This window comes from Acanthisitta chloris, unplaced genomic scaffold, assembly GCF_000695815.1.
Source record: "Acanthisitta chloris isolate BGI_N310 unplaced genomic scaffold, ASM69581v1 scaffold5590, whole genome shotgun sequence".
Taxonomy (NCBI): Eukaryota; Metazoa; Chordata; class Aves; order Passeriformes; family Acanthisittidae; genus Acanthisitta; species Acanthisitta chloris.
The window spans coordinates 20,766-36,833 of NW_008653254.1; the positions used below are offsets into that span (position 1 = coordinate 20,766).

Below are 16,068 nucleotides of genomic sequence, written 5' to 3' on the forward strand. Positions count from 1 at the left end.
GTGGCAGTATGGGAAGCAGCAAAGGCCTTGGCTCTGTGTGAGCTCTGCTCAGCAACAACAAAAACATCTCTGCATTATCAACCCTGTGTTCTGCACAAATCCAAAACATAGCCCCATACTAACCACTGTGAAGAAAGTTAACTCTACTTCAGCCCAAACCAGAAACACCTTTCAACCAACAAGGCATGTAACTAGATCATGTATGAATTGGAAGTGGAGGGTCATGTTTGACTAGTTTTTCTGTTTCCTGCCCCCACAGCTCTTCAGTTTGTCCCTGCCCTGGGGGAAAAGACTTTGAGAAGATGGAGAACCAGAGGGGAGTGCTCTTGGAATACGTTCGCTGGGAAGGAGAAGAGACAGGGCGTGAGGAGGATGAGGTGGCTCCTCGTGTTTCCAGCCAAACGAGCAAATTGGAAGATGTGCAGGTGGAGATGCTTGAGAAGGCAAGGGAGCTCTTCCAGCTGTGTGACAAGGATGAGAAGGGTTTTATCACCAAGGTGGACATGCAGGTAAGGGAGAAAAGTACTTTCCCTGTCCTGGGAGGATCCATAAAGTCATGGGTGGCAGAAGAGGGGAGAATGTGGCATGTCTTTACTTTTGGCAGGTGTGGGTGTCCATGTGAACACTGTCTTGTTCAGATTTCTGGGAGCCAAACTGCCACAGCCTACTGCTGGGAACCAAAAATCCCAGGAAGGCCTTGCACCTCCAGAGAATTCCTGAGATGAGTGGAACTGCAATTCCAAATTTTTAAGGAATTAATAAAATTCTTACAAACATCAAGCATGGAGTAGATGGGAAATCTGGGGGGAAACATCTTTGGTTTAATTTAAAAAACACAACAAAACAACATTGCCTGGAAAAGCCACACAATGGACAAGGACAAAAATCCACCAACCTCCGAGAAAAAAAAAGTGTAACTTTTTTTGTCTCAATAACTTTTTGTCGCAATAACTTTTTTGTCTCTAACTTTTTTTTGCCGAAAGCCTGATCTCAAAAACTCACTTTAGGCCTGAACTATGACTTTGTTCTAGAATACTGTGTTTTGCTGCTTTCTGTTAAAAACAGTATTTGTTAACAAAATCTCTGTAGGTGTTAGTGAGTTTTGTTCTAATGGTTTATCAGCAAAGTCACATATGGATTGTTTTTCCACGGTCCAATGTCTCTCTGCATCTATAATTAACACTTGTCAGGTTCATGCTGCTTTAAATATTGACTCACTTTGGGTTGGGTTGTGTGATGCCTAATTTTTTATAATTACATTAATACATTTTTATTAAGGTTTTATCTAAAGCTGCACATTTAATGGACAGATAGGAGGTTTTAGCCTACACCTCTTTGGGTGCCTTTTCACACTAGGTGCTCTACACATGTATTATGAAGGGAAACTACTCTGCTCCTTGTCTGCGTTGTGGGAGTAATGATATAGTCCCAGCAGGCAGAAGATGTCAGAAGAAAGCTAACGCTGTTATGGACTGAACATTTCATTTATGATCTGCAAGATTTCCTGCAAGAGCTGGGAACTGAATCCAAATACCCTCAAGTCTGACCTCCATCTCTGCCCAAAGGGACCTGATATGCCCAGAGGGAGCTCTCCTGGGAGCAGCAGTGGTCACAGGAGGTTGGCAGTGCCCTGTGAGGTAGCCACCTTTGGGCAGGGGTAGAGGGAGGCAGACAGTGAACTAGAGGCAATGGTTCTGAAGTGGGGGAGAAAGAAAGTTGTGCTCCCTCCAACCAAAATAACCCAAAATTCCCTCTTTGCATTCCTGGTTGAATCATCCAGTAATGGAAAGTGTTGCCATGTCAGTGGCTCCAGAGAGGTGTTTGTGTCATCACTCAGCTGTAGTGGCAGACTGTCACATCCTGGACAGGATGCAGTGCTGAAAGGGCACATTGCTGAGGGCCAAAGCTGAGGATGTCAGGGACAGTTACAAGGAAAACTTGAGTCATGCCTAAAGTTTGCTCATTCTTTTGTCTTTGTAGCGGCTCCAGAGTGAACTCCCCCTAACCCTTGAGCAGCTGGAGACTGTTTTCAACAGCTTGGAACAGGACAATAAGGGATACCTGACACCTGTGGAGTTCAGCATGGGACTAGGTAAGGACTGCACAGAAAGAAGCAGCTCACCTGTGCCATGATGTTTTATGTTGCTAACAAAGAAAGTGCTGAAACTGTACGGGCTGTGCAGCACAATGCCCTGTGCTTATGTGAGTATCATTGGAGAAGGTGTGTGTACAATACAGCTATCCCTCTTCCCGAGGCTTTGGTTGCCTTCTTCCACAAGTGTTACCTGCCTACCTGGCAGAGCCAGCTTCTGAACATCTCCTGCTGGAGGTGGTACATACTGCAGCCTGCATCTGCCTACCTGTTCTTCATTTGGATAAAGGGACAGAAATGCCTCTTGGCAACTGTCTCCAGCTGGCAGCAGTGCTGTTCATGGGCATTAGTAGGATTCCTGTTAGTAGGCTAGAACACTGGCAAGTGAGCTTTTGTCTTCCTCTTACCGTTATCTTTTCCAAACACTTGGAGAATGCTAATCCTATACCAGAGTCCTCATCCAGCAGCACAGGTGCTTGGTTGTCTTAGCTCTCAGAAAACCTGCAGCTGTTAGCACCTTCCTTGGCCGTATAGAGGTGTTAATTGGACCAGGTCAGCAAGAGAACAGCTGGTCTGGGGGTTTCAGAAGTGCTGGAAGAGGCTCCTGATTTTTGCTGCCCTGATTGCTCAGACTGTGGCTGCCCCAGGCTTTCTCACAACCTGTGAGGAATAGCTTTTTGATGCTTCAGTTTGAATGGTCAGAAACAGCCACTGTGAAAGGAGAAGTTGTAAAAATTTCCTGACTTTGCCAGAAAAAAGTCTTCTTGGGAGTGTGGGCTTTCCTGGCTGAACTATGTAGAAGGTGAACAGGCACCATTTGTGCACCTTGGCATCCACAGTGCCCTCTATTATGAAGTGGTTATTCCCAAATCTTGCTGTTTGAGGCATTTGTCCCAACCAAAGCCATAGATGGACATCATGAAGGCATCTGCCTCACTGCCATTGCTGGTAGAGGTAGGCAAGTTCTCTTTCTGTGTCAGGTACCACCCTGTGTTGGCAGCCTGGCTCCACGGCACTTGTTCCAGCCTAGGCAAAACACTTAATTTCTGTGTTTATTTTCTTTATGATCATTCTTTGTGTCTGATTTCACTTAAATCCTTTTCAGATTTTGCCCCTAACTCAAGAGTTTGGCCTGGCACATTGCTGTCTTCCTTATGGAGTGTGCAGTGGGGAGTCAAGGGAAGCAACGCAAGCTGCAGTCCAGTCTGCTTCTTGAGAGGGTTCCTTGTTCCTTCTAGTATGTCAAAACAATCTCCAGATCACTCTCTACCTCGATTTTCCCATCTGTAAAAGAGAGATAATGAGACATATTGACTCTTTCTTTAAAGCAGATGTCAAGTGTGCCTAATCTAAGCTCTTCTCCTTAATTAACTGTCTGAGCGTCAAGCTTTAAGGTGAATGGGGCTTGTATCTCTACAATGCAAGGTTTTTTTACACCACATTTTAGGAGCAGGAGAGAGGCAGCTAGATTCTGGACATATGGAGCTAAGAAGTGGTAGAGTTGAGTCCCTTGAGGTACAATAATGATGGGTACTTTTCCCCTTAGAACATCTTCATAATCTCATCTGTGCTCTGAACATCCTTGACTCCTAGTCTTGTAGTTGGGATGTAATTTCTTTCAGCCTTTTGAACCAAGCAGATGTATTTGGGAAAGGAAGAGTAGCTGCTGATGGAGGTCTGACCTCTGTATACAGGATGGGGGCCTGTGTTTTGGATAGGATTGCTTGATTTGTTTCTTCGGGAAGAATTTGTTCCCAGCACCACTGTTTGTCACATGCCTTGCATAGCATGAGGTTCTCATGGCATTAGTGTCTCAACATTAAACAGAATCCAGATAGCTGGAAGCCATCCCTACTTGGAATGGGGCAGGAGTAGTTGCTCAGAGTATAAATTCATTCTGTTCAGAGTCTACACAATCCTAGCAAGAGGCTGTCCTTTTCCCATAGTGCTTGAATCAGAACAGATGTAGCACATGAGAAGAGAGGAGTAATAAGCTCTTCCTCACTAATTTTTAAGCTGAGGAACTGAGGGATGATACTCTTCAGGGCTGGACATGTAGTCCCAGAGGAACTCGTGGGATCATTGGCAGGTGAAACCACAGCACCACTCCATGGGGCTGAAGTGACCTCCTGACGCATGCTTGCCATGGCCGTGGGTGGCAAGTCATCCTCACAGAGATGTGAGCAGAGCCCTAACAGCTTGTTGTTGGGCTGGGAGCCAGTTTCAGTCCCAGCATTGCAGCCTGGACACTGACTGACATCACTCAGGACGTCAGAACAGAGGCTCTTTGCTGACCAGGAGCTGTGCTCTACACCAGCTGCACGCGGGAGCTTCTCACGCAGCTCTGTCAGGCTGCCATGTAAAGAGCAGCTTATTAAATGACATCCCATTTGACTTTCTTTATTCTATTTCCCTTCTCCTTCCTCCAGGAAAGTTAATAGGGATTGAATTGTGTCAAGGGGCTGGGAGAATGGATCACTCCAGACATGAGGAGACCTTTGAGTCAGGCTGGTCAGATGACTTGGATCCAGTAGATGATGATGAAGAGAAACGATTCTGTTCCATGATGGAGCAGCTTGGAGCAGCCCAATTGTTTGAAGAGTAAGTAGGGTTGTTGCATGGCATTACTTCTACCCTGTTTTGATCTTGCAATACCAAAACTTGAAAGTGCCAGAAAAGACCAAAGAGAGGTGAACCGAGCTGGTTGCTCTCTGAAGCACTTTTTGGGCATTCTGCAGTGCTGTCTTGGGTTTTCATATGCTTGGTAGCAAAGGCAGTGAGGTCTGGGTGTTCTTGTCAGTTACCAAATATTTTTAGTTCAGTGCTTTTTGCAAAGAGTTTCCAAAACCCGAGTTCATAGCACAGCTGTAAAATGTAACAGTTGGTGGTATGGAAGTCCAGCACAGGCAGCAGATGAAAAAAAGCATGTGAGGGTTAAACAAGGTGAGGAGGGTAAGTGTGCTGTCTAGTCCAAAATGGTGTGTGACCAGATATTTTCAGGCAGTCAGTTCTAAGAGTCTCTATGAAAGATCTGCTTGGGACTGGGCTGATCTTGAAGAGTGTGAAAGCCTAAACTAGGCAAGGGATGCTTACCTGAGCCCTGGAACTTGCTATTAATGCCCTTGCATGTGGCCCCAGTGCAGTCTGCTGGCCCCAGTGTCATCCAGCTTTTTTTTAGGCTTTCCAAAGTGAAGCATTCTGCATAACTGGTTCTTACTGTTGCGCATCTGCAGGGGTTGGGGTGCCCAGCTGCATTTGTGGCAGTCCTGTTTTTTCAGGCATTGTAGTCCAACAGTGTTGCCAGTTTGCAGGGAGCAGCCCAGGCAGGGATAGGAGGTGAACAGGATTGGAGGCAGAAGCTGAGAGTGAAGGAGTTTGCTGCTTTCAGAGCTACATCTGTCACAGAACAGGGTTTTTTTGTCTCATTTGCACTGTGATGCAAAGCACCTGCCTGTTTTCAATGCTGTACAACTTCTCCTGTCCTGAAAAATTCTGGGAAGCTGTTATGCTTCAAATAATGAGATGACAGTGTGAAAGGCTATGTTACTGTTCTGGAAAAACAGCCTCTGCTGTTTATAACTCTGCTTTGAGAAGCATCAGGTCTTAAAGTGGAATTACTCTGTATTTTATTTTGACCACTTACAGTTTTATGCAACGAGTTCAGTAGCTACTTCATGTCATGCCTTTGTGCCAAGACAGCTGTTCTAAAGAAGTAATATAAAACAGAAGCTAATTGGGGTCAGAACAGGAATCTGAACTATTTTCACTGTTTTCTCTAGAAAGAAATTATTTTGTTTACTAACAGGACTCAATATGTTCTTTTATCTAAACCGTGAAGCTTTGATGAAGTGCTGTAACTTTTTCAACTTGGGACAGAAAAAGGAGACTGTCAAGCAGTGGTGGCAGAGGGAATCAAAAGGCTTTTGGTTGAGTGTTTTGTTTGTTTGGGGTTTGTTGTTTTTTTTTCCACAAAGAATATTAATGGAGACAAATACACAGACAAAGAAAAATACCTATTTGGATACTGTCTATAGATATTGTGTATTTCAAAGCAGTTTTTCCAAAGTGCTTCATGATTTTTGAAAAAAAAAAAGCTCTTCCCTAAAAAGAATCGTTAAGTGATGTCTGCAGGCTAATAAGACTCTTTGGAAAAGAGTAAGTTTATAATTGCTGTGTTGAAGTTGCAATTAATTAGATGTATAATTAGATAATTAATTAGATAACACTGTTATCATTATTGTAGGTTCAGAAAAAGGAGACTTCAGGTTTCCAGGGCTTTCTCTGTTGTTATCCTGATGTGACACTTGAGCAAATTTGCATCTTTTTTTGTGCCTCAGTTTCCCAACCTGTGAAATAAATAAGAAGGAGAGTAGCAGCCATCAGTGCAGTCCTGCTGTAAGGAAAACACCTGTAAGACATGTGCTAAAATCTTTGGGCTGTAACAGTTTGCTGCTTAACAGTAGCTCGTGGCAAATTTGCTGAATATTCATTTCATTGAGATTTGATTGAGCTACCAAATGTGTTACTGCTGAATACTTGGAAGAACAATCATTCCAGGTTTGCTTCCTGAATGACTTTTCTTTTCCTTTTTCAGATTACTTCCTTTATTTTAACCTGGCAGTAGTTCCCACTCCACATACTTCCACTCCCTAGCCAACTTCCCTCTTTGCTATGATGGTGTAATAGAGGTTGTCACAGGAGAAGGGCAGTTTGTCTGTCCTGAGTGCATGTTGGGGATGGAATAATAGTCCATACTATTAAACAGAAATTCACTTGCTTTTCTTCTCTCTTGTATGCTTTGCTCCAGCCCACATGAGATTCGGGAGCTCTGGGCTCGGCTACGAAAGGAGCGTCCGGAGCTCTTATCCAATTTTGAAGAGTTTCTGTTGCGAGTTTCATCGTACATAAGGGAGGTCAATCATGAGAAGGAATCTATGGAACAGGCGTTGAAGCGGTAAGGAGAACATCATGGCCATCTGCTGTCAGGAGCCAGCTGATGCTTGGATCCTGCCTCAAATGCAGGGCAAGACTGGGTTACAGGACACAGAGACTTTTCTTGCTATAATAAAATGACCCTTTACCTTGATCTGATCCCCATGGGTTTGTTTTGCATCAGTGGCCACCTGTAACATTTGGTCTGGTTAAAATCCCACTCAGTGCCACACAGCTGCTAGTAGGAATCCATTTCCATCCTCCTCTTCCCTTTCTGTATTCTCTTTTTCTCTCCTGACCAACCTGTGTGCACCTGCTGTTTGTAGGAAGGAGTCGGACCATGACCGAGAAGTCAGGTGCCTTTATGAAGAAATGGAACAACAGATCAAAGCAGAAAGGGAGAGGCTGCTCTGCCAGGTACTTTGTCTCTTTCTTGGCTGAAGGCAAACGTCCTTTAGTCTGAAGAGGAGGTGGTGGCTTGTCTGGCCAAGGAACAGCTCTTACCATGCTGGGTGTTGTATGCACAGCTGTGTATCTTTACCTCTGCAGGAATCACTGAGACATGACAGGAGTAACCTGCTCCAGAAGGAACTGCACAGCAAAGAGCAGGAGCTGGAGAAAATTCTCTATCGACAGAAGAAGGTAACATGAGCAAATCCTTGTTAAACACGCACATCCCCTTCTGTTATCTTTATGCTAAGGCCTTTCCTGACCAAGAATGGTGTTCATCTGAGCTAATCTGGCTCTAGCTAGTGTAGTTCTCTCCTGTCTCTGAAAGTGTTGAAATGGTTTGTCAAGTAATTGGTTTGTCTTCAACTGTAATGTCTTTTTGTGAATGTTTTGTCCGTGCATTTTCTTATCTGCTTTGTGTTCTCTTGGCACAATCTTCCTATCAGTTGTACAACATTGGCAAGGAAGGGGCACAATTTTGAAAGCTATGAGTTCAGAGCCTTTTGTGGTGTGTAAGGAAGATGTGTATGGACCTAAAGAGCCAGATTTCTCTAGTTTTTGTTTTCTGGCTGCTCCAAAATGACATGAAGTGAACAGTTCCGTGACACTTAAAGGATTCATATTGTAGATTGCATTTGGGCACTTGATGACATACGGATTTATCAGTCACATGCACGATCAAAGCACAAACCTTCCTCTAGCCTGCCATCTCTGGCATGGAAGTTTGTATGGGATGGTCTGTTCTGGATGTCTTTTTCCTTGGTGTCTGAAGAACTGAGATGAGACCCCCACAGAAACAAATTATGGCAGGTACCTATAAAATACTGATGACTGGGGGTATCCCAGTTGGATACCTAACCATGATGTGGATGAAACAGCACTTCTCTGAAATAATCAGCTCATTGTGCAGCAGCTGGAAAAGCCAGCAGAACTCAGTTGCCATCAGGAAGGGTACTGAGGGTAAGACAGGATGTCTTTCTCCTGCTTTCCACATCCTTGATGTGCCTCATTTGGTGTGTGCAGTTCTGGTCTCCTCTAATTCCACTGTGTCCTTCTTGAGTATGAAGAGAACTAATATTATTAAGGAAATGGAGCATCTGCCTTAGGAAGAGAAACCAGGAAAACTGAGACCTGATTTTGAAGAGAAGGAGACTGAGCTTTATGAGTTAGATTTATGAACTTGGGAAAGTGATGGATGAGGTCCACACAGAACTCTTATTCCCCAAGTCCTGCAACAGCAGAGGTGAGGGACACTCAGTGAAGACCAGTATGAATTTGATTTAGAAGAACATACTTCTTACACAGAGGTCAGTGCTGGACTTTTGGCCCCAGGAGGCAGGCAGAATGGGCAGTTCAAAAATGAAATGCACAAACAAATGGACAATAGGCTTGTAAACATTGATTAAAAGGAGGAATAGTCACAGATGTGGCCTCTAACATCCCAGCTCAGGGACCATGGATGCTGGGGGTGTGTGAGGGGAATGGACCATAGTTAGGAGCCCAGGTATGCTCTTCCTAGGTAGCATCTCTCTCCTCTTGCTGTGGGTCAAAGCAGAGTACTGGGCTCCATGGACGCTTACTCGAACGGTCATTTCTGATGCTCTTAACTCTGAGGCTTGTACTCAGCTCTGTGGATAATCGGGTCCCTCTTGTGGCCTGAGACCAGTATTGTGATCGTTCTATTCTACAGCAGCTTCGAGTCCAGACTACACAAACGTTTGTGATAGAGATTTCTTAGGGAGGGGCAGGTGTGCTTTGCTTAAAGCCTGTCCCCTGGCTTACTGAAACATCCAACGGCTGTAGGAAGGGGTTGCTGTTTCTTAGTCTCAACTCCACTGCTCAGCATATGTGATCAGAGAATCATATAATTTTAGGGGTTGGAATGGACCTTACAGATCATCCAGTCCCAAACCCCTGCCCTGGGCATGGACACCTCCCACCAGAGCAGGTTGCTCAAGGCTTCATCCAACCTGGCCTTGAACACTACCAGGGTTGGGGCATCCACTACTTCCCAAGGCATCTTGTGCCAGTGTCTCACCACCCTCACAGGAAAAACTTTTTCCTACTATCTAACCTAAACTTCTCCTCCTTCAGTTTGAGCCCGTGACCCCTTGTCCTGTCACTGCAGTTCCTAACACAGAGTCCCTCTCCAGCTCCCTTGTAGGCCCTTCAGATATTGAAAAGTTGCTTTGAGGTCTCCATGCAGTCTTCTCTTCTCCAGGCTCAACAGCCCCAACTTCTCAGCCTGTCCCCGTAGGGGAGATACTCCAGTCCCTCTTATCGACTTCGTGGCCTCCTCTGGACTTGCTCCAGCAGTTCCATGTCCTTCTTATGTTGAGGGCACCAGAACTGTGTGCAGTATTCCAGGGGTCTCAGGAGAGCCAAGTAGAGTGGCAGAATCACCTCCTTTGGCCTCCTGGCCACACTCATCTTGATGCAGTCCAGGATTTGATCGTGCTGAATCTTTCCCCAGTGTTCAAAGTCTTACAAGTCTGCAGGCAAAGCTGGGTGTGACTTGTCCTTGTGGCCCTGGTGGGGGCAGATATGGGGCTTGTGTTTCAGGGAACTAGAAAAGGTCAGCTCTGTTCATTACTGCTCATGACTGGTGTACTTGTGTGCTGGCAGAGAGCAGGGTAGCAAGAAAAAAAAGCACTTGATCTTGTGCCACGATGTGCTGCTTTATTTTTATCTTTGAAAGGGGGAGAAGGTAGGCTGAGAGAAAAAGCAAGCTGAAGGTATAAATGTGGAGGCTGACTCTGCCACCTGCTACCCTGATCAGACCTCCTTCCTGGTGCTTCTTTCTGGTTGCAAGCATGGATTGTATACTTTTATTTTGGGCTGTAAGTTCTCAGATGGGTGCCATAGTTTGTGTAGCACCAGGTTCAGCAGAGGGCCCTGGGTAACTGGTATGGCTGGCTAGATACCGAAGTGTCAGTAGAATCCTTCTTGTGATGCCCTTCTTGTCATCTGAGATGGGTGGGTTTGACTGCTGCATCTGTCAGTGACTCTCTCCCAGACTATGCCAGTCATTTGTGAGGAATTGCCTCACTGGTTAAGTATGTGACAGCAGAACTTCCCAAATCAGGCTTGTTTCTTGCGCTGGAGGCTTGTGCTACCTAGAGCTCAGCTGTGCCTCACTGGCATTTAAACATCTCTAGCCCAAGATCATGTCTCCAACAGTAGTAAAGGTGACCCAAACACTTGACTTTCCAGGTGTAGTGTGAGATGCCCCAGCACCTCAATACAACCCCCTTTCATCTGCCATGGGCTCAGAAAGCTCCTAAACTAGAGGATGCATTTCAACAACTGTGCTTAATAAGTCCCAACAGACACACTCCTGCTTCTGACCAAGTTTTGCCAGTCCTCCTTTGACCCTCATTTGCACTCTGATGTCTACAATGTCTGACAGCAGCAGCTCCTCAAGCTGCCTGAAGCACTTCATCAGCTGTGCCTGACTCATTGCATTGCTGGAGAAAGAATTCCTTCCACTTCACCTTCCCAACGCCACTGGTGGTTCTGTAGGCTTAAGCTGTGTTTACCCCCTTCTGCCTCGTTGTTCACATTTGCTTTTTCAGCCTGTTTTAACAGGCATGATTGTGGCACAAAACCCTTCCCGTCTGTGTTTAACCCCTCCTCCTCCTCCTCTCCCTTTGTAGCTGGAGCATCAGCTGCAGTCGCTGAACTCGGAGCAGCTGGAGACCCGTGTGCAGAACGAAAGACTCCGTCACCTGAATGAAAACCTGCTGGAAGAGCTGGAGAAAAGCAAATGGGAGCTGGAGGCAGTGAAAGGGCAATTACAGAAGCTCCAGAAAGAGGCTCAGCTTGAGCAAGAACAGAAGAACAGGTGGGAAAGGGCAGGAAATGGGGTGTCAGGGCAAGGATGCAGGCAGAGAAGGGTGGGCAAGTAGTGAAAGAATAAGGATCACTGATTAGGAGCCTTGGTCTCATTAGGGGCCGGTCTCTTCTTGAGGGAAAGAAGAAACATCCCAATGGTCTTATGGGCCTAACAAGGAGCTACCTCATGCCTGCCTTTAATGGGAAACGAACATGTTTGTAGATATTTGGCTAGAAAATCGGTGCAAAAATACAGATGTTCCTCAGCCTAAAGGAGGCTTCTCCTCCATGTATTTCGCAGTTCACCATCACCTCTATAATGTTCTCTTAAAAAACCCTCTATTAATCACTTTTGTTCCCATTTCTGGGTTAAATCTAATAATATATAGATGTTTCACATCCAGATGGCAGTGAGCATCCTTCCCATCTCCAGCAGCTGAGGAAATAGAGAAGATGTCTTGCTTGCCCTCATGTTGGAGGGGAGCAGGAGAGCTGTGGTACATCCAGCTCCCACAGCAGTGCTGCTCCCTCTGAATCCCCTTAGCATAAGGCAGGCCCTTATCTTTGAGACAACCATAAGTGCCCTTGAGAGAGGAATCATTGTATTTTCTGTCCCATTAATTTGTTTCCCATTTTTAAAATCCCTTTCACCCAGGGATGTGTTCAGAGTCTCCAAGAACATGCAGAAAGAGAAGCAAAGCCTCCTTCGACAGCTGGAACTCCTCAGGTAACAGCAAGGCTGGGGAATGCTGAGCTCTTGTGCACGTGAGGGGCTGAGGTTTCAGCTCATTTCTCCCATGGCAGTCTATGGGGGTGTATTCAAGCAGTGCCCAGGCTCTGCTTTTTTTGCTAGGTCCAGACAGAGTTGTACAATCTGGCCAGATTACAGACTGTGTTATTTCACAAGGTAGTCCTTCTACTGGAGGAATTTAGTCCTTCCTGCTAGCTAAGGGAGCCCATTACCTGAGCTGGGATACATGAAAATCCCAACGTGCCTGGACATAAATAACATCTTTATCTCTGTCCCAAGCTCCCTTTCTGTTCTCACTTTCAAGTGTTGGTCTTTACTCCATTTTTGACAAATGCCTCACTGTGTCTTTCCTGTGTCTTCCTTTGGAGCAGAGAGATGAACAAGAAACTTCGAGACGAGCGAGACGCGTTTGAAGCCAAGAAGCTGGTTAGTCTAAGAAAGAAAATCCTAATTCCCAAGCACACTCCTTTCATCTGCTGCTGTTGCTGTCACCACTCGGGGGCCTGTCACTTCCACGGGGGACAATGACCTGAGCTCACGGGGCCTGGTGTGGTGCTTAATACAGACTTGGCAGCACCTCTTTGTCCGTGCTGGAGACAAGCTCTGCTGGTTGCTGTCACCAACTGCTGGGTTTAACCCGAGGCACATTACCCTGTGACTGTCACACAGCCCTGTGCAGGGCTGCAGTGGGTGCTGCCTGCTGCACACGTGGGGTCAGTGCATTGAGATGGGCACTGGGCACAGGCAAGGAGGGGAGTGAAGCTGGATGTGTCCCTGGAGCTAGGTGGTGAGGAAGAAGATGGACTCCCAGATATGCTGCTGGCTGACTAAGGGCAGAGGGACACAGGAAGGTTTTGGAGTTTTTCTGACCCCCTGAGTTTGTGGCAGATATTTTCAGATGTTCCTCTGGGGCAACTCTCCATTCCTGTGAACTCTGCTGGGGTGGAGGTGCAGCTGTGAGCCTTGTGTCAGAGGGCTAGGAGAAAGCAGAGGCTCTGACATCTGGAACGGTCGATCTCTGGCCTTTCCCAGCTGCCAAGATAAGCACAAATATGTGGTCTGGTTTTAATTCTTATTATTTTTTCATGAAAAAGTCTTTGTGTTCCCAAATGTCGCTGGCAAGGCTGCTCTGTGCTCTTGCACTCATCCCTGCCACCATGTATCTTTGCCTGCTCTGCCACCATGCCCCACTTGAAGATCTGGAAATAGGTGCCTTGCAGTAAGGACACCCAGTAGGTGTGTGTGCAAGAGCTTTCCTGGCTAGTGTGTAAGGAGCATGGAAGGAAGCACGGGAATTGTGCCCAGATAGGGGATGAAATGCCCTGCTGGGAGAGAGTCTGGAGTTGTTCTCCAGGTAGAGAGCTGTATAAAATAACCTCAGTAACTCTCTTGGATGAAGGTGCGGTATGTGTGTTTTAGTCTCCATTTTTTAAAGCTGCTGATTATGTGTATGTGCACCAGAGCTTCCTGCTCCTTCTTGGAGCAGAAATAAACACAGTCACTCTGTAGCAGAGTCCAGTGCAAGCAGGCAAAGCAAATGGTTTCTTCTCCTCCTTTCATGCATTGTGCTCCATCAGCTTCTGGGTTCCTGTGGGTGGGATGGGTGGCCTGTGGAGACCACAGTTCAGGTATGTACCTCTGTGTGTGCAAAGCTTGTCTGCTCCTTCTCTGTTCTCTTCTCCTGTTCCCCTGCTAGGACCTGCTCAGGTCTGCTCTGAAACATGACAGTTGTAGGTGAACCCAAGAGTGAGCCTAGCAGAGAGTCATAGCACAGAGAAGCCACTGTGTCGTGCTGGGGAGTCGAAGCCTGTACTGGAGTAAGGTTTTTTTTACCTTTGGCCACTCTCATTTCAGTCTGCAGGAAAGCAGGGCCCCAAGGGATTGCAGAGATGCTGCTATAATCATGCACCTGCAGAAGATCTGCTGTCCAGCCTGTCACACTGTAAGGGGGAGAGAAAATAGCAATACTTCCCTGAAGCAGAAAAAAGAAGAGTCCAGCCTTGTGATGGGGATCCCTAGTGTGCGACACACTCCCTGCCAAAGACTATCAGTGCTTTTACAGGCTAAAAAGAAACCCAAGGCCTTAATACCCTCTGTTAGTGCTGGGAGGAGTTGTGTTATTTCCATGAAATGAAGGTCTGATGAACAGAGGTTCTTTCATAGCAAAGATTTTGAAGTGGTTGGAAGGAGGAGTTGGGCTGTACGTGGCTGATAAGCAACCCAGTCACTGCTCCTTTGCTTTTCTCAGTGCCCAGCTTAATACCTTGCTCTTCATAAGAGTTTTTGGCCTTGCCAAGGTGGGCAGACCCTTGCCCAGGGCACTGTGGGGCACTCTCTTGTCCCAGTGGCCAGGTCACAGACAGTGATGTGTGGCTATTTCTGCCTGTCTACAAACCACTGCAGGATGTTTCAAGACCCAGGGGTTATAGGTTCAGTTTCACACGCATGACCCATCTGGCTGTGGAGTTATGCTTGTATGCTTTATGTTGACAGAGCAAATTTCATGTCTGCTCATGATGAAGAGTGTTTTGTGACTTTGACTACATTGGACATATATTTGTATTCCACTGATAAACCAGAAACTTTCCCATCCAAAATGCTTGTACATGTGCTGTTGTGGAATCCTTGCCATCATGTGTTACACAGCTGTGATGTCACGTCCGTCCCTTTACCATCCTGGTGAAAAGCCAAATGTTACACAAACCTGGCAGGCCAATAAAGCATGGCAGAACCAATGGCAAAACATGCTCCATTGTTTCTCCTTTCTTACCCAAGTACGTGCTCCGCTGGCTGTTTCCTCTCCAGGTAGGTTGGTGCCATAGCAGATTTTGTGGGAATCCCTTTCCTTTGCAGGTGACTTGAAGGTTTTGACTCTGCTTGTGGGTTGTAGCATAACTTTCTGTGTGTCTTGAGTGAACCTGCTCAAACACTGGGAACTTCATCTTCTGTTCCTGCTGGAGAACCATTGGCTGTCTGAACTGCAGCCTAGACATCAGTGTTGACTGAAGTGTTGCTTTGCACTTGAGGGTCCTTTGCCTTGCAAGATTTGTGCTTCACAGTTGTGAGCCTCTCAGTGCTGGATTGTTTCTGTGGCTGGAGCTTCTCTTGAGCACCAGTTTTATGTGTAAATATGTTTTGTTTCCCAGACACCAAGTTCCTAGTTGAAGAGTCCCCTGTGAAGTCCACTGTGTCCTTTTGTTGGACTTCATTGCAGTAAAGGTGTTCTGGGAGTTCTGACCAACAGAACAGCTTCTTAACTTTTTTGCCATTTAAAATAAACCTTCAATAAGAGTTGTTGAAGAAATGATCCTTCTAGTCCTCCCCTAGGCTGTGAGCAGCATGCAGGAAGGCCTGACCAGAGCTGCCTACAGGTGTTTGGTCAGTTCAAAACTGCGGTGAGAGGCAGATCTGTCAGACTGCAAACCCTTATTTCCCCACCTTTACCCCCAGAAATAACTTGAGGACATGTTAGAAGTCTCCAGGCTTGCAGACTGAATACATCTCCCTTTCCCCCAGTGCTGATGCAATGAGCACATAGTCACGCTGCCTCTCACTTCATGTTTTGTGTGTGTGGCCAGACAAGTGAGCCAGGCTGTTTGGGGGTGATGGGGGTGGCATTTGGAGGAGCTGCAGGCCAATCCTCTCTGCCACAGGCTTTCCTGGGTGATCTCAGGCAAGCTGCTCATCTTTGCTGGGAGTGGCAAAGCTGCTGTTTGGGGGGGGGGGGGAAGAGGGTTGTGGGAGTTGTCCTGCTTTCTCCTCTGGGGAGCTAGAAAATACTGGCTCTAGGAAGTGTGCAGTCTGAGGTAAGTAGGAGGACAGCATGGAGAGGAGTGTTTGTGTAAGGTAGAGCATGTGCATCACCCTTTGCAGAGTGGTCTCCTTCCTTTCCTGTAGTTCACGTGCAGCTCTGGGTGAGTACCAGTGGAGGAGAGGTACTAGAGTCTTCTGAGGAACAGGCAACTAGTCTGTCCCACAGAACATCAGCATAATAAAGAGGCAGGCAGGG

General features: G+C 46.4%; 1 protein-coding gene across 1 annotated transcript in view; it reads left to right on the forward strand.

The window, feature by feature from the left end:
- The first annotated feature begins 265 nt into the window (after positions 1 to 265).
- The window catches only part of LOC103807386 (EF-hand calcium-binding domain-containing protein 4A-like), a 26,648-nt gene continuing 10,845 nt past the window's right edge, over positions 266 to 16,068 (forward strand). The window contains exons 1-9 of the mRNA XM_009080117.1: positions 266 to 509; positions 1,981 to 2,092; positions 4,522 to 4,693; positions 6,900 to 7,046; positions 7,351 to 7,441; positions 7,574 to 7,666; positions 11,131 to 11,318; positions 11,964 to 12,035; positions 12,431 to 12,485. Coding sequence (XP_009078365.1) covers positions 303 to 509; positions 1,981 to 2,092; positions 4,522 to 4,693; positions 6,900 to 7,046; positions 7,351 to 7,441; positions 7,574 to 7,666; positions 11,131 to 11,318; positions 11,964 to 12,035; positions 12,431 to 12,485 — 1,137 coding nt within the window. The 5' untranslated portion in view covers positions 266 to 302. The remainder of the gene's footprint in view (positions 510 to 1,980; positions 2,093 to 4,521; positions 4,694 to 6,899; positions 7,047 to 7,350; positions 7,442 to 7,573; positions 7,667 to 11,130; positions 11,319 to 11,963; positions 12,036 to 12,430; positions 12,486 to 16,068) is intronic.